At 27.3% G+C, this 25,290-nt stretch overlaps 1 protein-coding gene across 1 annotated transcript in view; it reads left to right on the plus strand.

The window, feature by feature from the left end:
- Positions 1 to 316: 316 nt before the first annotated feature.
- The window catches only part of hdm (meiosis specific with OB domains hold'em), a 36,955-nt gene continuing 11,981 nt past the window's right edge, over positions 317 to 25,290 (plus strand). Inside the window, exons 1-5 of the mRNA XM_016049875.4 lie at positions 317 to 618; positions 3,787 to 3,918; positions 4,008 to 4,083; positions 22,914 to 23,106; positions 23,919 to 24,019. Of these exons, the coding sequence (XP_015905361.2) occupies positions 462 to 618; positions 3,787 to 3,918; positions 4,008 to 4,083; positions 22,914 to 23,106; positions 23,919 to 24,019 (659 nt within the window). The 5' untranslated portion in view covers positions 317 to 461. The remainder of the gene's footprint in view (positions 619 to 3,786; positions 3,919 to 4,007; positions 4,084 to 22,913; positions 23,107 to 23,918; positions 24,020 to 25,290) is intronic.

Below are 25,290 nucleotides of genomic sequence, written 5' to 3' on the forward strand. Positions count from 1 at the left end.
CTGCGAGCCTAACTTCAAGCCACAAATAAACAAACGAAGTGTTCGATCGTTTAAATAGCTGCTCTCCAGATTTTATTGCATTATAAAGAAAAGTTATTGAAACTAAATGCAACTAAATAAACAACAACAACTAAAACAAATAACAACAACTACTAATAACAATAACTAAATAAACAACAACTAAATTCCATTCGATTAGCATTGCGTCATATGTTGTTCCTACTAAATCGAAGTAGTTGTGTTTTTTTCATATTATACCCAATTTACTTTTAATTATCGTATGCTAACAAAAGATTCTTTAATTTTAGATATTTATAAGCAAATAAATAGTCTGCTTTTCATACCTTTGGAAAATGGAATTCGGCAACTGATCATTATATATTCCATTAAAATAGTTCGAGCAACAACACATCTCATATTTTCGAATCTGTAACATTGAAATACTTGAAATCAAATGTAAAATGGCATGGATTTCTGATAATTATGGATTCGATTATGATTGCGAAGTTACTTATCAAAAAGTTTCAATCAGAGAACTTTCATCTGAACTTTCTCAAGCCATTATATACGGAATAATAATAGCGAAGCAAGAAATGCGACGAATCGATAGCAGAAAACGTAAGTAAAGCATTAGTAAAATTTTTGTTTATTTTAATTCATTTTATAAATATTTCCTACTTCATTTAGAATAGATAATCGCTCTTATGAAATATTTAACAAAAAGAAATTTAGAAGTTATGTATAGTCAAAATTATTTTAAGAAAATTTTTGTTCTCCGATTTTTCGAAACTAAGTTTTAGTTGTTTTTTTGCATGCTGACCGACAAAACAGAATAGCCAAAGTTTATTATAGAATTTTTTGAAACTTCGAATGTAGATTTTGTATAATGTTAGTTATGTTCAAAACAAAAACTAGGGTCTAGTGTAAGTAAGTTTTTATCATCATTTAAGTAAGAAAGTTTAGAATTTTTAGTTGGAAAAAAAATTAATATTGGACAATATATTTATATCGGTTTTATTGCATATTTGAAATTTTATAAAGATTTTGGTTCAAAACACATTTAACTATATTATTGATCTAGAAAAAAAAATATTTTGATCTATATGCATTACAATTTGTTTTTGAGCTGTTAGCATGACAGAAATCTTTTGTTTTTACTTGGAAATAAAAAGCATTGTATAAATTTTTTAAAGTTTCCTTTAGATTTATAATTTTAGGACTCAATAAAATTTTAATTTAGACTGTTTTAAAAATAATGTTACAGAACCTGGTCAGATACCTTAATCGATTAATTTTATGCATTTATTATCACTATCTTTGTAATATGGTACAAAGATTTTAAGAAAATTGACACATACTACCCTATGAAACACAAGAAAGGCTATAGATACAAAGATCAAATCAGTTTTAATAATTTATATAGGGTCTACTTTTTGAATTAATAAAAAAAAAAAACATTAGTAACTATGAAAAATATTTAATTTTCCCCCTTCGAATATTCTCATTTGTTTTGAGAATCGAATTTTTTTTAAATATATTTTTTTTTACATGCTTTGTTTTAGTAGCTCAAAAATCAATAAGTATTCATTCGTTGATTGGTCAGATTACAATAGTACTTATTATGAGAATAAGAATACGGAAATTGATCCTAACTCAATTTTGAAAAGGGGGGGGGGAAGACAATTTATTTGCTTTTGCTAAAATCACAAATTTAACATGCATGTCATTTTCTTCTTTTTACAAAACTCATTTACATTTCAGTATACGGCCAGTAAAATAAAAAAAAAGGAAATTATTTAATATCTTTCGATGTAATCATGAAATTTACAAGCATCAACTCTTAATTTTAATGATTTAAAGGGCCACCTAAAATTTGCTATCACTATATAGAGTAGGTATTTTAAGTTACGAAAACGGTTACAAAAAGGTACTATCTCCATAAAAATAGAACTTTTGCTTTCGTTAAATATAATTACAAAATTCGTTTACATATGCATTTAACTACAAAAGAGAGAACATTTAATTACAAAAGAAAAAATTTCTTTAAAAAAAGTATAAAAACTTTTGTGTCATTAAACTAAGTAATTTTAAATTTGAATATCTAAAATTTTAATTAGATAGGTTAAACCTTAAAAGTACGAGTATTTTTGAGTTATTACTTCGACAGAAATATGTAACAGATTTTTCGGATTTTAGCATTGACATGATTTACCAAGATGTTAAAATTTTTAGCTTTTAATTTAAAACTTTCTATAATTTTTATCTATTTTTAAACTTGATAACTAAAAATATATATTAATTTAAAATTATTCCTTTTCTAAACAATTATTTGATGTTATCTCTTCTTACATATTTAAGATCAAAATCCTAATCTTTAAGGGGGGAAATTATGTATATAAAAGAACATACAATTTCGAAATTTAAATTCTCGTCTGCGTAAACCATAACATATTTAAAACAAGCTTCTGTCATTCTCATGATTTGCGCAAATCTGATTATTAGATTGAAATCTATTGAGAGTGCTTTTAATTTAAATTATTTTATTTTTAATTTAAATTTCATATTCATAAAATTTTCTTACTTTTATTTATTTTTAAATCAAATGTATGCTTTATTTATGCGAACGATCTTCTCATCAAGTCCAAGCTATTTTATATATACAAAGAGAAACTGTGGGCCCAACATTTAAATACTAGTAAAATTGATCTTATATTATTATTATATACATATAATAATAATCCCCTATAAATAAAAAATTTATTATTATTAAATTAATTTCAAATATGGCACCAATAAGAGTGATAAAAATAATAAAATAATTTTTCATATGCTAGGCATCGGATTCAGTGTGTGTCATGCCACTTTAAATTGCTCCATCAAAGGTCAATAGGTTTATTCATACAGATTTTTTAAAACTATCAAAATTTTATATGCCGTAACGTCAAAATATATTTTATGAAAGTGGATAAGAATAATAATGATGATGAAAACAGAAAATCAGTTTCACTAGATTCCTTTTTGCAAATAGTTTTTTTATTTTATTTAATCTTACTTAATATTTATTTTACATATGAATAATATTTGTTTCACATATCAAAAAAAAAAAAAAGGAAAGAAAATTTTAATCAAATTGATAGTCAGTTTTCTTCACTCAACTAATTCTAGATTAAGGTAGTTAAAAATAATCTAAATTATTATTGTTGCAAATAATTTCAAACATTTTGATTGCTTCATAAATATAAAAAAAATCTATAGAAAGAAGAACTTCACTATAAAATATATAAACGAGCATATTCTTGAAGTTTTTTTAAGAGAAAAATTCATTTTTGAAATAACATGAATCTTCGTGTCGAATGCTCAGGTACTATGGTTTAGTTAGTTATTCAAATTTTATTTTGGAGTAGTTTGTCTTATATTTCTATAAATTAAATTGGTAGATCAAATAAAATGCTCGAAGCAATATGAAATAACAGCATTGACACTTTGATTTCCATTACTAGCTAAATAAATAAAAACGTATGTTAGTCGAATTATTCTAACACTGTGGTTCACTTGACCCTACATAAAGGGGAAAAAATAATAATTCAATAGATTTCTATACTTAACTTTTTAGATTTTTTTTCCTTCCGTTTGTTATATTTTGCATGTATCTTGCTTTTGAAGATCGTTATAAGCGTTTCAAAAGTATTGCCAAAAGCAACATAGTTCGGTTCGGAATAAGTGAAAACATTCTTCTTACTTTTTGCACCTATCAAACTTCTTTTATTATTATTATTTTTGAAATAGAGCCTGGTACTGAGCGATATGTTCTTAATTTCACTCTGCGTGACTCTTTAACTGACACCATCAATGCTGCATGCTGGGGTGAAGAGAACGCTATCTCAAAATTAAGCACATCATTTACAATAGGTGATGTTGGTAAGAAAAAAAAAACATAAAATTATTTTAATTCTTAAACTTATCAAGTGCTGATTGAAAAGATCTCAAATTCTGAATATATTTTACAGTCAAGATAAGAAATCCTCAAATAATTGAGAGACAATCAGCTGCATCAGATGAAAAATTCAAGCCATCAACTACAAGGTAAAAGTTAGATATACCTACCTACTTGTCCTTAAACATAATATTACAAACTAAAGAGAATAATATAAATTCTGTAAATTTCTTTCATAAGAAAATGTTGTTAATTAAGTAATACCCAGTATTTAATTGTATAAATTACAGATAAATAGATTGGACAAATTGGGAATTCTTCAAACGTTAATTCTTTGATTTATATAATTGTATAGATTAATTTATTAGTTTATCATACTAAGCCTGAAATATTTCAGTTTCTGAAATTCGCGAACTTAGCATAATAGCTAGTGAATTTGATTATTTTGCATCACAGTTACATTAAGATTAAATATACAGTGAGTTCAAAAAATTCGTTTTTCAATATAACAGCAAAGATGAAAATATGTTAGATATAAACACTTTCATCAAAAGAGACTTACTGTCAATTAAAGTATGTTAATGATTATTTCAGCCTTTCATCCCTTCAGTGGGTCGATAAATGAGTACCAAGCATGCTTGGGAACTAAACACTGGGGGTTCCGCGTTCGGCTGACCACCTGACCGGAACATCTGCTCCTGCACACCAGAGCCCAAGGTCAAGAAAACTGAGATGGGCGCAGTAGGCCTTGGCCCTCTATGGGCTATCACGCCACTGAGTTTAGTTTAATGATTATTTAGCTCCTAAACAAAATCAAGAAATAACTATTTTAACTAAAATAAAATTTTAAAAATTCATATTTTGAGAAAATATGAATAGAATATTATAAATAAATAATGCAATGCGGAAAAAAAAAATGAAACAATGTTTGATTCATGAGATGGATTTTCAACAAGAGACACAACAGTGTTAGGGTAAATTTCTCTTGAGTCAGTTATATCCCCAGTTTAGAAATCACGTATAAAAATCGGATTTCAAAAGAAAAATGAATGAATTTTTTTATCAAACTCTTTTCGATTCCATAGAAATAAAGCAATCTGATAAAAAAGCAATTCGAATTGTAGGCCTTAAATATAATATTAGTGCTGATGAATTATTGGATGGAAAATATTGAAATTGGAAATGGGACATAAAAACGCTCTTCTCTGAATAATTTATTCCAATTTTCAACTACCAAAATATGATATGAAGCCATAGTTGGGAAAACATAGTCCTAATATGTAGCTTAATCAAGAGACTAGATAATTGTCTATATATATGCCCATATTTGTAATGGATATATGATTAATGTTAATATAATTTTTTTATGTATTTTGCCATATCTCTGTATGAATAAGACTTTTTTTTTGGTAGTGTATAGCGTGAGGATGCCTGTGAATCCTCAGGAAACAGGATGACCCTTCCAGGCATGTTTTCAAGCATGCGCAGTATACTAATCATAATGAGTAACGCCTCCTCCCTGTCCTTCTTACAGACGTCTACAGAACAGAAAATGGCGCGCTCATTTCCAGAATCAAAGCTCATTTCAAATCAAAGCTTATCAAGAAATAATAAAAGATTATTAAAAGGGTATGTAATTATATTTTATTCGAAGTATTGATTTTCTGCCTTTTCATTAGAAATATGTATTTCCTTAATTGTTGAATGATCATCTTTTTTAATTAATTAATGAACGTTGAATAAATAAAAAGCTTTGCAAGAATCTATGTTCAGTTTCTTTCCTATTTTCTTTATTTGATGTTAAATGTACAATGTAATGACTGGTGATTAAGACGTTAAAATGCAAAAATTGCGAACAGAAATCCGAATAAATTATTTATAGTTTGTAAGTGCAAATATATTTATACAATCCTTAGTATTTAACGATCATTCAATGTAAAGAAAAGGCAGCATTTCATGTATTGAATAAAATATATTTACTGCTCATAATAAGATCTCAATTGTTCACTCGTTTTTCATTGACTCAAGAGTCTTCACATGATTATTTAATAAAAAATACAAAATAAATATTTCATAATCATAACAAAATGTGACCCAAGCATACTCGTGATACAATTGGTGTGACTAATATAAAGCATGTTTCCTTAATTAGACTAAGCAATAATGTAAAATTTGAGGCACTTATTTATTGAGTGTAGGTAAATTTTCCGTCATATTTGAGGGGAGTATGAGTTCATGACAAAGTAATGAATTTAAAAAGTTTGGGCCAATATTTTTAACTTCAATGCGAAATAGAATAGACTTGATTAAAATCATCGACAAAATAAGGAAATTTTTGCATTAAATTGACTAACATAATTCGAATTAATTAGCACATAATTTTTGTATTCTTTTCCCAAACTCAATGCATTTAATTACAAATTTACACAAATCATTTTAAAAATTTCTTATATTTCAATAACGCCTCTGTAGATGGCACCACCACTATCTTTCTATCTAAACTTTTTTTTAACTGATGCTTCCCTTCCCTTCACCAACCTTTTGAGAAAGGATACGCATGAACGAAAAACTTACAAAATAGGCTGTTTACTCGACAGCTGGTAGCAATAAATTATGAAAGATAAGATGATTGAGAGGATCCTAAATATTTCAGATTAGAGTTAAAAAAATTAAACTTATAAGCATTCAAAAATGAAAAGTATTTAGGTGCACCTAAAAAAAGCAATCACAGGACGTAGCATAAATAATTTATGTAGTTTCATTATAAATATGTTTTGTGATAAAAATTGTTTAAGATTTTTGCCCATTTGTTCAAGTAAACGGCTGAGTTTGAAAATTGAAATGAAATACATGAACAGTAAGAATAATTAATACGTTCGAAAATAGGTACAACAGTTACAGTTGAAATATCAATATTAAGTTTTATTGTGATAATAATGTTGTTCGACTAACACATTTATTCTTTAAACTAGATTGTATTTAATAATTATTTGCATTTTTTTCCACGTTTTATTTATTAAAAGTGATTAATTCTTACACAGTTGAAAATTCAAATGTAACGTAATCTTTAAAAAAAAAATTCCAATACAAATTTTACAATTTGTTTTCAACTTCAGAAATTCCATTTCCATCCATCTGTACGCATGCCACATTTATATCAAAAATAATTTTTCCTTTAAGTTTTGTTTTACTGATCAAAAAAAAATTCATATTGTCCATATTTTCTTGCTTCTCAATTACATTCATTATTTTAAAGTTTTGATGTGAAAAAATTCAAAATTGATATACTTTTCTAACAGGTATTTTTGTAATGGAAATGTTTACATCCTGGTTTAAAGACTGAGAATTAATATTATTTTATTATGTTTTAGACTTAGGTGCGCCCCCCCCCCCACAGCAAAAATTATAAATGCACTCAATCTTAAACTAAGCACAATTTTTTGAAAAATATATTATATGAGACAAGAACACTGTGAAGAGATAATCGGGAATTTTTAGTCATTCATTTTATTTTTAATTTATAATCATTCATTTTATTCTAATTTATAAAAATTTATAGATTTTAATTTAAATTATTTTTATATGAATTAGCAAAGAATTAATAATCGCGATGAAAAGGCGAAATTTAGAAAAGTACATTGTTACTGAGTAACAACATTGAATTAATCTATAGTAGAGTGCACTACCATTCTGAATGAAGGGCTACGTTCCAAGTATTTGAATAGATTAGATATAATTTTAATGTAAACATAAGTGTTTTACACACAGCTCTTTTCATCAGTCACTAAGTGATAAATTTCTATTAAATTAAATTCTTTTAAATAATTATAATTCTTTTTTATTATCTTAATTCATTCAACTAATTCTTTCTTTTTTATCAGTTAGCTTTGTAATATATTTGCATAAAATTAAATTCTCTTAAGCATTAACAACAGAAGAAAACCAAAATAATACTCTCATGAATAAAAATATTTCCTTTTTATCAAAAATAAATGAATAAATAGATAGATTTATCAAAAAATATAAAGATGGGGAAAAAGTGACGGTTTTATATCACATCAAGTAACATAAAAGTATAATTTAAAATCAATTAACTGTAATGTTCTTGAATGAAAGTAAAAAATAAAGAGATAAATATTTTTTGAGAACATAACTGCAAAGTAAATATTTTAAGTAAAGAAATCGTATGGGGTAATTTAAATTTTAAAAAAAAATTTTAAAAAAAAAACACGCATAATTGCTCAAAGTAAGATTTAATATTAATTTAGGATTAAGTTCTATATATTCTTAACCTTAGGACATTGCTAATTAGTGAATTATAAGAGATTTCATGAATATTAAATCATAAAAGTTTTTTCTTCTTATTTTTTTAAACTACCAAAAATTAGAAATTAAGCTCAAAAAATTAAAAACACATTAAATCCTACAGTCGAATTTTGCGTTTTGTAATAATGTTATTGTATTGAAAAAATTAAAAAAGGGAAATAATGGCTATTTTAAAAGAAAAAAAAAAGATTGTAAAATAACATGCTGGATGGACGATGAAATCGGCAGTAGTAAAACACATCAAAATTAATGATTAAAATGCCTCGAAAGTTGCAAGTCGTTTTATTGCCGGATTAAAAATAACAGGATTTTTGAAACCCTGTGGAGAAGCCTAGCAATAACAGTTGAAAGAACAATAAAAAATCTCTTAGATTTTTGATGAATTTGGCACAAATCAAGTGCATATTCGCGATTTAGTGTCGTGTTAATATATTATTAAAAGTATGGTATTTTCAAAACCATGAGAAAATGCGTATTGCCGAAAACAAGCAATGGAAAAATAGCCTGTTTTTACGATAAGACTGACATAAATAACGTACTTCAAAAGAGATTATTACTTGCCCGATTTGAAAGTCTCGAGCCGTTATAATATTGCATTTAAGAGATCGGACAAGAAACATTTGGAAATCCGACTCAGGGGGGTGGGGTAGCTCTTGAAAATTTTACTTCCGATAAAACGCGATCGAAAATAACTTGAATTAACTTTGAAATGGACTGAAATGAAGAGCTTTAAAAGCATTACTAAAATTCGAAATTCACGCATTAATTTTGCCGAGGTAAAATTATCGGGATTTTAAAAACTATGAAAATTTGTAGTAAAAAACAACGAAAAGAGCTATAAAAAAACTACAATGGTTTAGATTTGGCGCGTTCAAAGACTCATTTGCAATTTAAAATTCCTAATCTTTTTTTCTTCCTTATTTTTTTTTTCCTTTTTTTGTGAAAAAAATGTATAGTTTTTATTTTATTCATGTTTTTATTTTATTTATATGTTTAAGAAAGACCGCAGGCCGTAGAAGGCTCATCAATATAGATGAAATTTATTAATTCTGGAATCGTGCGTCCTTTAAACCTCGTGTATTCTCCCCCCCCCCGCACCGCGGTGGTAGATGAGGTGTTATTAGTTAAAATAATTAGTATTTAAGAACATTTGTTATTTTATTTCATTTACTGAAGTGTGTATTTGCATAAAACAAAAACGGTGGTTTATTTTTTTAAAGATTTGACAGCTGCAAAGAAAATGCCATTTAGAATGCTTTAGAACATACAAGAGCATTTCATGTACTTTTATTTCTTCTTCTTTTTTAAATTCTCTTTGGCGCCTAGGGTCCCAGGCTATCAGGGGGGGGGGGATTAGCTCTTGAAAATTTGAGTTCCAATTAATTGTATTAAAACAAAAATCTACGAAGAAACATATTGCCTTGTAAATCTTTTAAAATAAATATATTATACTGAATAAATAGTATATATTTTTTTCTTTTTTCAAATTGTGATACTCAAAAAGTGACCGGAAACCAAATTCTCTACATTTCAATGAGGTGTTTAGGCACTCAACTTTCATTTCCTTTTCAATTTGCTCCCCTCTTTTCCTTTGATTGTTCGCACTTCCAAAAACATCATGAAGTCCCAGGGGAGCCCTTGGGCAAGTAAAAGGAACACGGACCATAAATTTTACTAGTCTAAAAGGCTATTTATAGAAAAGCGTGTCTAATTAAAAGAGTTTTATTCGATTGGTTTCTGTTAGTTGATTTAAGACTGTTGGCATCGTCTGACATCTTAATATACGTATCATATTAAAAGATCTCATTAAAACTTAATCACCTAATGTTTCAAATTATTTTAAATTGTTATTATAAATTTTTAGAGCAATATCCATGATGGCCATGATGTGTTTATGAAGTTATTTTTTTAGCTATTCATGAACTTGAAAAAAAAACATAACACAAAAAAGCATAAATACATAATTGATTTCTGTTGCCTACAATAAGAAAAAAAAAAAAAACTTCTGTGACTGAAAATTACCACATGAGCACTTAGGGTGCCTTGGGTGAAGTAACTTTGGGATATCTAATTTATAGTTTTAAAATCAACTAAAATACATTCAATTCTAGAGCATAGCAAATTTTTTTGATATTAAATATAGACAAAAATTTAAAAAACATCCCTAGAGATTTCTGATAGAAATTATTTGTGAAAAACATTTTTAGAAGGGGAATAAAAAAAATCTGAAATCAATTCTTCAGCTATACTATATAGAAATTTCTAGCTAGACCTTATAATAGTCTAGCTATATTAAGTTCTAGTTATAACAGTTATAACTCAGATTCGCTGATTATTATAAAAAGTGGGGACTTTAATGAGATATTTAATTCTTTTGCAGTGTTATTTTATGTATTTTTATGAAATATTTTCTTTAACATTTCTTGCAACGTAAATCATTTTAACGATAAATTTTACAATACAATAATTACTTATTTTAGTTTGGGCATTTTAATTTATCGTTTTAGTTATGTTCTAATATATTAAATGACATTAAAAATATTAAATAATGCATGAGATAATTTTAAACTATTTTGTAATAATATATTGATCAATATTTTACTTTATTCTAAATTTAATATTTGTTTTAGTTTAATTTTTATGAAATTTATTTTGCTTATAAAGTTTACTTTAGCTATAGAACGAATAGTTCAAAATTCTCAATCATGTATAAAAAAAAACTACTCTTGACGTTTACTTATTCACACTTTTTGCTTCGCTATATAGGGGCTATCTGAAGACATTAGATACATTTTTCGATCTAGTTTTTCATGCTTAATTGCATGAGATAAAATTCAAGTGTGTGGCATAATTGGTTTTAAAGCTGTAAGAAGTTTCTTTTAAATAAATATACTTTATAAAAAAAACGCATTTTAAATATTAGTCCATTAGAATAAGCAAGAAAAAATGCATTGGGAACAATATAATATTTATAATTAAATACGATTAGGAATAAGCAATGTAAAATGCATGAATAAAAACTTAAAACCCTCTATTCGATTCCTGTTACATATCTCATTCTATTCAACACACATATGAGGGGACATCCTTTTTTTTTTCTTAGAAAACTGTTAGTTTATTTTAAGTATTTATGCATATACGTATGCATACGCATTCATATTTGTATATCTATACACATGTATACATATTTATGGCTACGTAATATGTTTACGAACGTAATATGTATACGTATGTATATTTATATATAAATGTGTTTATAAAACTTAAAGTAGACAAACAGTTTTCTAGAAACAAAAAGTGTGTAAAAATTTCTTAAAAAAAAAGGTCGATAGATAATGCCTTTTACAATTAATATTTTCGGAGATATCAATAGTTCCTTCTCAATGTAAATATTTTTTAACTTTTAAATAACTATTTTTTAAAATAATTTAAAATCAAAGATCAGGAACAGATAAATTCTAAAAAAGAAAAAGCGAAACGAATGACGCCAACCGTTACCAAAAATTCTAATTAAATAGCATTACATAAGCTGAAACGTAATTTGCCTTTTTCAGGCAGACACTGCAATTGCCTATCCATCGACGTTGATCATTTATGTTTTGACGTATATTGCGGTTTTCGGAATTTTATGTTATGCAATATTTAATTTAATTATGAGCATACGATTATTTTAAGAAATTTCATATTTAAAATTTTTTATAGTATTTAATTTTTTAATATTTTAGAATTTATACAAGCAGAAATTCAAATTTGAACCATTCGAATTCGTGGCTTCAAAAATTCATCATTTTACAGCTAATATTTTCACGTTCAAAGCAAATAAAAAAATAAATTTAGAGTTAAAATAACTCTTATAAAACTTATTTCCGCATCAATAACACTTTCAGAATATTCCTGATATATTTCACTGAAATGGGCAAATTTTCCTATTTTACTATACCCTTGTTTCTCTACGGGGGCGGTGGGAGTATGCTGAGGGGCAGGGAACTTGTTTTGGGCTGTAGGGGGGCGTTGGATATGTTATGGGAGGTAGGGGGGCAATGAGCATGGTTAGTCATTCAAATTTAGTTTTAAAACTCCCAAATAAAATTATTAAATTAAGATTAATTTAATAAGTAAAATAAATCTTAAATTAATATTAAATGAAAAAATAAGAATATTCGATACATCATTTGCACCAGCAATAAGACGAACTTGTACGACACCTTTTCTCCGTTTCGAAACAGTATTGCACAGCGCATGAGTCATTTATTTTTGCCTCTGACTTTTTCAAACCATTTGGCGTATGGTTCTAACTCATTTAAGCCGTTTGGCGAAAATTTGATTCATAAATTTCTTATTTCTGTGAACGGCTTATTTATTTTGAATAAAACTTTTTTTTTTTTTTTTTTTTTACTATCGAGCAATAAATTTGCGGTTTTATTTTCATCAAATGTAGACTGGCACAGACCTTCGAGAGTTACATATTCATTAGATCTATTTTTAGATTTTAGTGCGGGGTGACTACTGTGTTCTGAACTATTGGACGGATAGGCGTCAATTTGATATTCATATTCGCTTAATAACTTTAAATCGAAAGTGCTATGCTGTTTAGTTTTTTTTTAGAGTAAAATCATTATTAGAACGAGAGGAAATTGTTATTTTTTTTTTAAAATTCGAGTGTATTCCATTTTTGCTTTATTAGGATCCTCAAAAATATTAGGGGGGTTATTAATTCACAATTAAGATTTTGGCAAACAGCTGCCGTTACTGTTATCGGATTTTCTAAGACTGTCTCCTATAGCTCTGACTCATTCAAGCCATTTGGCGAAATTGAAGTGCATGCTCTTTTAGTAAGAAAGTTTGATTTGATCAGTATTTCTTATGATCGTTTTCATTCACTCCTTTCAGTTTTTTCCCAGGTTTCAATTCGATTTCATTATTTCTTTGGCCAGGTACGTGTGTGAATTAGTTTTTCATAGTATATTATTCATTAATTTTAAGAAATAGTTATTTTTTTTTCATCGTTTGCATTTTGTTGCCGCCAACAATGTCATTTAACAAAAAGAAGTGTCGTCAATACAATGCCACTTACTGGAAGTTTGGATTTGTTTAATCACCGTCGAACTCTCAACTACCTATGTGTTTACTTTGTAACAAAGTTTTATCGAATGAGGCCATGAAACCCTCTCGTTTGCAGGAGCATTTGCAAAAAATTCACCCTGACAAACAGAATAAAGACTTGTCATTTTTAAAGAACATCAAGGACAAGTTTCTGAAGGCACCTTCGGTCTCGGGCTTACTAGCAGGGTTGGGTTTTTGCCGTCAAAAAATGGTTTTTGACATGACAGTGGTAAAAACCGTGTTTTTACCGGTAAAAACTGTCAAAAACCTACTGTTTTCTTTTATTTATGGCATATGGTGGACAATATATTATTTTCACATAATTGCCTTTATAAATTAATGTTGTAAATGATTGCTATTGATTTTGCAACTACATACACGTATTCTTATGGAAGGATATACATTCATACAGAAATATTGTAATATACTTATTGAAAATAGTGATACTTACTTTTATCATTATAGCTTGATTTGCAAAGGATTCAAAATTTTGCACTTCTTAATTGTTAGAAATAAACATACAAACAAAAAAGCTTGGAACTATTAATAAATTCAGGAACTAAAATGAAGAATTTAAAATTTGGCATTTCTTAAATATTAGAAATAAGCTAAACAAAACTTCTAACTACTAACAAACTCTATGTCAAGAATTACTGCTATTTTGTCAAGTTAAAAGCTTATATTCAGTTGAAAAAGCACATTAAACAAAACTTAATTACAAACAAAATTATATGTTCAATAGTCGGGGTCACTGTGCCGAAGCATACGATAGCAAGTGGCTAATTTTGCACATTTTTCATTGCCCAGTCGATTTCTGAGTTTAGTATGAATGAGTCTGAAATTCAAGAATAATGAGGATTCGAGATCATTGAGGATAATGATAACAAAAGGTTAGTGCAATGTTGCAAGGAAACTCTAAAAGGATTTCCCAGGCTTTTTCATGTCTCATTTCTGTGTAAAATATTGAAAACAAAAATGATAAGAAAAGTTTTTTTTTGATGAGGCTTTCTTTTTATGTGTACATGTGTTTCTCACAGCAAGATTTTATGAATGAAAGTAATCAATCTTGACATTCTTCAGTAACGTAATATGCCAAACAAAATGATGCTTGGAAATGTTGAAAATTTTGATTAGTATCCTAATATTTTACTTCAAATAGTATGTTTTGATATAATCATGTTGGGGAAAATGCAGAAATCTGTTCTTAAATATCTTTTAGCAACTTTGTTTTAAATTTTATTGCCAAAAAAATGAATTAATTTTAAATTATAAGCAGTTAAACCCAAATAAAAATACAGTTTTATCCAAACTATGGGTTTTTGACATGACGGTAAAAACCATGGTAATAACCGGTAAAAACCGTCATGTGTCAAAAACTTGCCAACCCTGCTTACTAGCAACCTCGTCCCAAAAATGCGACGATGGTCTGATAGCCTCTTATAATATATCAAAATTAATTGCCAAATCTGGCCAAGGCTCATACCATAGGCGAAGAGTTGATACTTCCATCTATTAAGGAAGTCTTAGAAACAGTTTTACATCATCCAGCCGCATCTAATGTAATAAAAAATATCCCATTAAGCAACGATACAGTGCGGCGACGAATTGATGAGATGGCGGAAGACGTTGAGGATTCCTTATGCAAACTTTTGATATCGAATGAATTTTCCCTGCAAGTTGATGAATCAACTTTGCCAAGTAATGAGGCTTTATTGTTGGCGTATGTCCGGTTTGTTGAGGAAGGAGAATTTTTTCTAGATAGGCTCTTTGCACGAAGTTTGATTATAGATACAAAGGAGAATCTATTTTTAACACTGTCAAAGATTATTTTAAAGAGAAAAACATTACTTTTACGAATATTATGTCTGTTGCCACTGATGGAGCTCCAGCAATGGTGGGTCGACATGGTGGGTTTATCGCCTTTTTGAAGAGGGGTGTACCAGATATTTTAGCTGTTCACTGCGTGATTCACAGACAGCATTTAGTAGGAAAAAATCTCAGTGACCGCTTGCATCAGTCACTGCAATACGTTATCTCTGCTGTGAACAAAATTCGCAGTAATGCTCTTAACGATCGATTATTCAGACAGCTATGACCTGTCTCAATAGGTTTTGAAATCTTTTCGACTCTGTGCTTGAGTTCCTGGAAGACAAAGATGTAGCTCTGAGAGACAGATTGCTAGAATTTAAGATAGACGTTGCCTACATGACGGATTTATTTGCAAAATTTAATGGTGTTAATTTAAAATTTCAAGGCAACGAACTTAATTTGATCACTTCAAAATCAGTTATTTCTGCCTTTCTAAAAAAACTCATTTTGTGGAAGCAGAATTTTGGTAGGAATGAGTTTAGCTAATTTCCGATCTTATCGGATCTTAAAAAGAATGGTGAAATTTCCTCTGGTGATATACAGGAATATTGTCAACATCTTGAGTCTTTTTACATGGGCTTTTCTAATCGTTTTAAAGATGTGTTGACCCTGGAAGTTCCTCAATGGGTTATGAACCCTTACGTGAATATTGAAGCAGCAGAGGTTCATATTCAGGAGGAATTGGTCGAACTTTCAACTTATGAAACTTTGAAAGCTAGCTTCCAGAATGGTGATCGTCTCACAGAATTTTGGCTTCAAGATAACATAAGTCGTCTCTACCCTGGACTGTGCTGTGACGGATCTAGTCACAAAAAAGAGAAATCGACTCGAAATCGTGCAACGAGGGGACTTGCGTCTTCACCTCACTGAAAATATTGAACCGAATGTTAAGAAACTAGCTCTGAACCATCAAGCAAAATCATCCCACTGACATAGTTACTTGATTGCTTGGTTGATACCACGTTTCAGTGTAAAAAATTATTTTTGATGTTTTTTTAATTATCTAATTAAGTTTAAATAACTCATTTTAGCATAGATTTCTTTGTTTGTTTTCTCATTACCGTATTTATTTTGATTATAATAAATAGATTACCTGTCGGGAGAAAAGTATCCAGTTAACGTTCACACTATTTTTTTTAAAAAAACCAAACAATGTTAACGCGTAAGAATATTGCTTAAAAATGTTACCTCTTATAATTCAGCTCACCCTATGCTCCAAATAACTGAATTTTCACAAAAGGGGCATTTAAACTTTTTTTTTGCTCCTTATGGGGGCGGCAGCGTTAAAAAGGTTGAGAACCTATGTACTATACCATAGTTTATTGCTTTTGACATGAAGAAGAGTTAGATATTCCTCTATGGGCTGTCGCGCCACTGAGTTCAGTTTTTAGTACATCGTGTAACATATCATGTAAACAAGAAAAAGAAAAAAAACCGAGAGCAATATTATTTTTTACCAGATAACGGCCTAATTGCGAGGACATTATGGTCATGGATATAGATCCATAATGTTCGTTGCGACTCAGTCTTCATATTTCCCTTCTACAAAACAAGCATGAATTTAATGATGGAGCCTAAGTGGAGTAATAGTTATTTAAAAAAGCAGTTAACAAGTAAAATTATATGCAATTTTTTAAGTAATAGTAATTATTGAAAAATAATAGAGTAATAGTTAATCACAATTTAATTAAAAAGCAATAGTTAGTAGTTATTTAAAATTTTTATAGAAATGTTTAAGGTTGTCAGGAAAAAAGGAGAATGTAATACATTATAAAAACATCCCTTTCTGTGACCTTGCTTTTTATTGATCATAAAATGAAAATAGTGGAGATAATGATCATGAGAGTAATAATTTTCTCGCTTTTTCGCTGCATTAATTTGAATTTATTCAACCCCTAACTGAAAATACTGTGGAATGACTCTTCCAGGTGACAATACTGAATACAAACAATATCTTTGCTATGCAATCAATATTTTGCTTACACCATAATTAACAAGCATTTTAGCTGACTAATTTATTGTGCTTATTCACATACTTTAAAAGAGCTAAATAAAATAACTTTTTTAATACAGTTTCAATAAACGTTTTTTCATTATATAAACATTGCTGTTCTATATTTAAATTTGCAGATTTCATTTACAATAGGAATTTTAAATTACATTTGAACAAACCAGTTATTAAAGAATAATAATGAAATTGAAAAAAAATATTTTGCTGGAACTTTCCAAAGATATCATTTAATTTTGTAAGCAATACAAAATAGATAACAAAAGAAACACAGAAATGCAAAAGAGATAATATTCCACGGCAGATAACAGTCAGGTGAAGAGTAGAAGGTTAAACCTTTTGACGCAGAATTTTCATTCAAAATATTTTTTATTATTTCGTAATAATTAAAGTCAAAATAAGTAAAAAACTTAATATTTTGAATTATAATAATTTATGGTTATGAAATAGAGAAAACTAAATGTAGATAAGGATACAAGTGTCCATTGCGAAGCATGGACTGACGGCGCACTTCCAAACAATGCCTTTCCAAATTTGCACTTATTTGTAATCATTTAAACATAAGGGAACATAAGTAATTCAACATGTAAATTTCTTTAATTTTCAAAATTAATTATTGATAAATTTTTGAATGTAAATAAAAAAACATTTTTTCAAACTACTTTTTTTTGGATTTTAATAGAAATATAATTCCGATAATCTAACAGATTTTTTTAGTAACTATTAGACGGTTTCTTATGTATTTAAAAAATAAAAAAACCATGTTTCTATTAGCAATTAAACTGTCTGAAAAAATATATAAAAGGGACGTCGCTCTTTCTTTTAAACTGTGTGCATCTTTGACGACAAATGAAGAATCATAACTTAAAAAGTGTATTTAAAAACCAACAAAAAACATATTTATAACAAGATAACATGCTAGCAATTAAGTAACAAAAGATTAGCTGTAAACATCTATTAGTAAAGTCTTTATAAGGGAACATAAGTAAAGTCTGGATCGGTGAGGCAGCGCCGCTCTTCGACTGTCGTCATTGATTTGTTCAGAGCCGTTTTTATGTTTTTCGGGGCCCTGGGCCTGTCGTTATTTGGGAGTCATTTATGATTAATTTTAGTATAAAAATTTTTTAGCTTAAATCATTTTTAAAAAATTATTTTACTTTAAGGTTGAAAAACAAATACATTATTATAAAAGCGTTAATACATAATTAGTATTGAAAGTTTAAGGTAACAGTACTTTTCATGGTTTTTGAGAGTCTTCTGTCACATCATTAAAATTCATTTCCTGCCAGACATCATATTCAATGCTCATGATTGACAAATAATTAAATCTTTTTTAAATAAAAAAAAAGAAGTGTATGAAGAAGAAAATATAAAGGGATAATAGCTCAATGCCCTGAAACCTTTTGTTTTCGAAGCACTACTCAAGTATTTCGTTCAAGCACTTTTTTCACGTTGAAAATGAAAATTTAAAAACTAATTGTACTACTGAACTCCAAATTATCTTTTTCAGTTAAAAGTAGAGAGAGTGAGAAAGAGAAGCTAGATGATTTTTCGTGGGAAAATTAAAAAAAAAAAAAAATGAAGAATTTGAATCAAGATTGAAGCTTTAATTTTTTATAAAGGATAGGTTGGGATGGAATTTTTGTTGTTTACAATACAAAATTACTTCATAATTTTCTTACAAAAACTAGTTTTTTATTCACCTGTTATACCATCTATTTACATGGAAGTATTTGTTTTAAATTTTTTTTTTAGTGTTTCAGTCTCATAATTCCTTCATTATTATTCTTTGAATTTACACTAGGGAGAATTTCATTTAACTATAATAATAATATATTTTCTAAGCAAACAATGTCATCGTAAAGGAATTTTTTTTATTTAATAATAATATATTTATTAGTAGCTATGAATTTTGATTTCATAAATGAATTTTTGCAATATAAATTTAGAATTATCGTTAATATTTTTTTATTCGCTAAATTTAAAAATTTTAAATTTATAATTACATATTCATAATAATTATTTTAATTGTACAAATAATAATTTTGTATTATTTTTATATAAAAGAAAAATATCAATTTACTAATTTCGTTTGTTAAACTTGCTTCTCAAAAAACAGGTGTGGTCAATACATTTAAGAAAACAAGTATTATTAGAAACACATAATTCAAATTTTCTGTCATATAAAAATTTTAATTTTTTAAAAATAAAAAGAAACATAAAGTATGTTCTAGTATGTATGTATAGAAAGAAACATTTGTATTGTTCTACTGTTGTTGGCTGGCATACAAAAATCCCCTTTCCAAGAATTGTATAGCTGGTGCAGTAATTGAGTAAAACAAACCACCCCTTTAGAAATCAAGTTTCGAGTCCCCTTCTACAAGAACGTATTAATTCAATCATTTGCCACATGCCTTGGGCCAGGCCCATCCTTAAAAACGGCTCTGGATTTGTTAATAATGACGGAAAGTGGCGTCGGCAGGCATCACTACAGCTTCGCCAGCGCCAGAGGGTTAATGATTTCTCTCTTGATGGGGAATTAGGGAAACAGAGAGCATCTCTGAATTATCCATATTTCAAGCAAGAACCATATTTCAAGTTTCAATATTATATGTGCAGTTGATTTTTATATATATAAAAAAATAATAAATAAATAAAACGTTATAATATAAAATTTTTTTAACAGTTTGAAATACGTTTTACTGTTAAAGTTACAATGAGTACTATAGATAATGAAAAGAGTAAGCAAAACATTTATCCAAAGTTCCTAAATCAGATTTTTTTCTCAGTTTGCATTATTATAATAGTAAAAAGTAAAATTATGGAAATAAAATCACTATAGACTATTTTAAGAAATTTTTTTCGTGACTCATCGAATTTCAGTAGAAGAAAGAATGCAAAAAAAAAAAAAAAAAAAAAAAACGAAAAAATAATAATAATAATAATGAATAAATAATAAATGAAAGTACTACGTGCAACATCAAATGTTTTCAATTGGAGAAAACTGTGAAATATTTTCTTAAATAAAATAAACAAAGGTTTTAACTCTACAATGAATATTTATGATACACTGATGTGAAACAAACATTTGCTGTGGGTGGACTAATTCTCATGCATGTTAATTAAAAAAGTATAACAAACATAAAGAATAATTTTATTAATAAAAGGTTCATTTTCCAGTTAATGATCCTTTACATCATTATCTATTAATTTTATAACCAAAAGATAATATGCTAGTGCTTTTATTAATGAAAAATCATAGCAAAAATCTAAGGACAGAAACATGTGAAATGAGACATCTTAAAAATTTTGTTACAAAAAGTACGAGAAATCATTCTTATATCCTTGCTAAGTGTTCCGAAAGGAGTAAGAGGGAAAAACGGAGAGAAAAAAAAAGAAGAAAAAATTATTCCCACTAATTTAGGAGCATCCGTCAATCATCCCCTCCCCTCCCACTAGATTTGACAGTCCAGACAAAAAGTAAAATTCCAATGTATCTCAGTGCCATCTTTTGGCGATATACGTCTCCACTAACTAAAAAGAAACTATTATTATTTATTTTAAATAACTGGTGCAGCCATCTATTAACAGAATAAAAAATATATAATCCACACTAGCAAAGACTCTGTTTTATGATTTAATTCAACTAAATCTTTATATTGTAACATATTTTGTTATCAACTGAATGAAAGAGTATAAAAACAAAATATGAAATGAAATTGATAAATTTGAGTAAAAAACAAATGCATTATGAAGATTGAAACATTTTTAAGTACTTGAATTAAAATTTCAAATGTCTCTTAAGAAGTTATATTTTTAGATTAAGGTAAAATTAAAAGGTATTTTTTTCAATATTTATTTGGATTTTTTGTTTTCGGAATGCTTTTAGTAATAAAGAATGGGAACGTCACCTTAATTGTAATAGCAATAAAAAAAATTGAAGTTTAAAGTAAAAATTTTAAAGACATCAATTTGCATATTTTAAAGTTTTATGAAGTAAAATTAATGAAAAAAAAACCCCTATATTTTTATATATAAATATTTAATTTCAAACGCATTTTTGGGAATAAGAAATAAACTCTGAAAATTTAATGTTTTTTATAAGAAAATAAAGTATTTTTTTATAACAGTGAGTAGAAGTTCATTATTGCTTAAATAATATATTGCTTTGATGAAATGTTTTTTTATTTATTTTTCTTATGTCATTTATGGCAATCTTATGAATATTCTATTGAGTCAATGAGTGAACAAAAGGGAACACAGTATTATGAGTAGTAAATATATTTTATTCTATATATTTATTGCTGCCTTTTCTCTATATATTATTAAATGCTCGTTAAATACTATTACAAAGGATTGCATAAACATATTTAAATTTAAAAATCATTCTCTATTCGGGTTTCCTCTGGTAATCCACCAGTCATTGCACATTTTGACATCAAATAAAGATTTTAGTTAGTCAAATATTTTAAAGAAATGATCATTCAACTCTTAAGGAGGTATAAATTTCTAGTGAAAAGGCAGATAATAAATATTTTGAATAAAGTATAGTCACATACCCTTTATGTAATCCTTGATTAGTTTTGGATAAATTTGAAGTAGTCACATTTTTGAAATGCCATTTCTCGCCATTTTCTATCGCGTAGTCATCTGACTAGGAAGGACAGGGAGAAGGCGTTACTCATTATGATTAGTATACTGCGCATGCTTGAAAACATGCCTTGAGGGATCATCCTGTTTCCTGAGGATTCACAGGCATCCTCACGCTATACACTACCTTTTTTTTTTTTGCATGCAATAACAAAGCTTGTTTATCCAAACACATTAAAATGTAATCTCTCCAAAGTACATTTTGATACATACTCATTTTTTATAACTACGGATAAGACTTTTACAAATGCACAAATATGTACTTAAGTGAACAATTACAAAACCAACTTAACCATGCCAAGTAAAAATAATTGTGACTAAGATAATTCTAATTGAGCATAAAACTATTTGCATGACCAAAGTTCTACTTTTTTTCTGTTTGAAAAAAAATGCATCCTTTGATTTTAGTCCCTAAATAAATAAAACTATTAATTTATTTTTCTCAATTAAATGTGGCATCTATGTTCATTTGTTAATGTAATATACCATTTTTTTATTAATAATTAATAAAAAAATAATATAAATAGTAATATAATATTTTTTTATATTATAAATAACTTATTTCTGACCATTCTACTAATTAAGCTGAAACTTGTGAAAAGTCACGTTTTTTTAAATTTATTTAATCAATTTATTTTTTGCTTGAAGCATGCTTAATTATCAACGTTTCTAATAATAATGAGCAATGTAAGTCTAAATATGGCATTTATTTAGCACATTCACTGTCATTAAAAAACATATTGGATAACACTTTTTCCTGAACTATTTCTGAAACTATTGTTTTTAAGTACTGTTTTTCTGCCTGTGAAAAACATTGAGTTTTTATTAGAATATTTCTATATAAGATAAAGTGACAAAGTTAGTTACTAATAGCATATAATTTTCATAAATGACAATAACAAACATTTTTTTTTACTATTATATAATAAGTTTAGTATGTCATGTTTTATTAGCATATACTGTAGTACATAAAAAGTAAATTGCAAAACTATACTTCTAAATAATTACATATGCATTTTGCAGTCATTATCAACTTAACATACACCCTTTGTATTCTGAAATCACTGTATGCCAAGCAGATGAAAGAAGAAGCTATGAAAAATTCTTACATTGTTCCACACGTTCTATTTCTGAAATAGTAAGCTTAGCAGATGTTGTTTATGATTGCCAAACAGCAGAAGGACTTATTATCAATCTGCTCGTAGCAATCAGAGAAGTAAGTAAAATTGGAACTTTTATGCTCAACTGATTAAAACTGATTATATTCATGAAAATCATCATTGATTGGTACAATATCAATAAAATATTTTTTGTAAGCAGTAATCAATTTTCTTCTAATTTTTCTCCACAAAAATTTTCTAAATTTTATTTTAAAGCCTCTGACATATCTTCATGCCATAGCTGACGAAAGACAAAACCATCAATTTTTTTTTCCTTTTCTATGTTAAATTGCTTGCTTTTAAATCCTAACTTGTATTTGTACCTTCTTCACTATCATTAATATAAAATAGTAAACTGATCCATTTTTAATTATTATAGTCCTTGATCTTACATAGAATATACAAAAATAATTTATCAAAGCTTTGATCAAAATAAACGCATATAACTTTATTCATGATACAAAGTAACACAATTTTAATAACTAATTCGCTGTTACGAATCTTAATTTTAATAACAGAAATGAACTTAAAATGAACTTTTGAACTTAAAATCTTAATTTTAAGTTCAAAAATGTAAGATATTAAGGTAAGAGATTTCTGCAAATAAAACTTGATATAAATTCTGTTCATACTCATGATATGATATCTATTAATTTTTATCTTTAAAACATATCTACTTAAATACATATAAGTAAAATACATTGCAATATAGTTCTTTGATTTAAAGTTGACTGATGAAGATATTTTTAACAAGAGATTTACAAAAGGGAGAAATTATAATTGAACTTTCTTAATAATTTACACAAACCTTTTTTCTCTTATTTTCTTTAAAAAAAATATATAGATTCTATAAAATTTCGTTTTTCAGATTGGAACAGTGCAAAATGTTAAAACTAAAGATGGAAGAGAAGTTAAGAAATTTCAGTTATCAGTGTTTGACCAATCACATCCTAAGTTCAACATATTGATGTAAGATTTCTGCATAATTTCATTACCTAAAAACAAAAATAAATAAATTTAAGTGGAACATAAACTAGAAACAGATAGAACATAAATAAATAAAAAAAACTTACTTTTTACACTTAATATAAAAAAATTAATATTTTTTTTTTTTTTTTTTAAATATTAATTTAAAAAATCATATAGATGATTTAATAATGTCAAAGTTGTAACTAAAGCATAAATCAAGCCAATAGAATTAATTTGGGAATTGTAAAGTTTTTTTTTCCCTTTTGTAAACTGAATTGATATATAAATTTAATTCAATTGGTTGTTTGTTACTAAATTTATTGAGCTAGTTTATTTAGTTAAATACGAAAAAAAAATCGCATTTCAAAATAGAATCCTTAATTTTTTCTGATAATAAACACTTTTAACTCTGTTAATTAATGCATATTTTAAATTTATGATATCTATTAATTGAGAGTCGAAATCTTGCTTAAGGACAGTATATTATAGTCTTTTAACTAACTGAGTATTTGCAACAGCTGAAGATTCATCTATTGTTCTCCCTAGAGAAAAACTAGTTTTTCTCCTTGCCATTCAATGAAATGTTGTGTTTCGAGAAAAAAAATTCTTTACCAATGTGCTGAAATGGCAAAACATTCAATTGGTTACAATTAATTTTCGGAAATGGGATTATTGCCTATAATAATCTTAGACAAAATAATATTGAGAAATAAAAACTGCTTAAAAAATAAATGTTAATGACACTTAGAATATTCCCCGTAAGCTTTAACTTAAAATAAAAGAACTACAAACAACTAATTGTGATGTTTTATAACTACAAATTAGCTGAATTTCCGTTAATCATACAGGGTTAAAAGAAATATAAACAATCAATAATTCGGTGCTAAATAATACTTAAATCAAGCACAAAATTAAAATACTTAAGACTTATACCAACACAATAAATAAAACTAAAATAATTCCAATAATATTTATTTATTATTATTTGCCTTTTCCGGTAGCTTTACAGTATAAGATTGAGCAAAACACATTTTTAGTAGTTCATCCTATCAAAATAATAAGGATTAACTATATTCAGTATCATTTGGCTTGATGCTGTAGCTCAAAGTCAACTCATGACAGTTAAAATTTACTACAATCTAGCAATTTCCTCTAGTGCTTATCACTTTCGAAGCACAGTAAAAAATCTCTTTTCACAGAAGTTATTCTATCATACTACATACATACCAAATATACTAATATTATGCATTGTACCTTTATTAATATATTTT

The sequence above is a fragment of the Parasteatoda tepidariorum genome, chromosome 6 (assembly GCF_982258835.1).
Source record: "Parasteatoda tepidariorum strain Cologne lab strain chromosome 6, Ptep-v5.0, whole genome shotgun sequence".
Taxonomy (NCBI): Eukaryota; Metazoa; Arthropoda; class Arachnida; order Araneae; family Theridiidae; genus Parasteatoda; species Parasteatoda tepidariorum.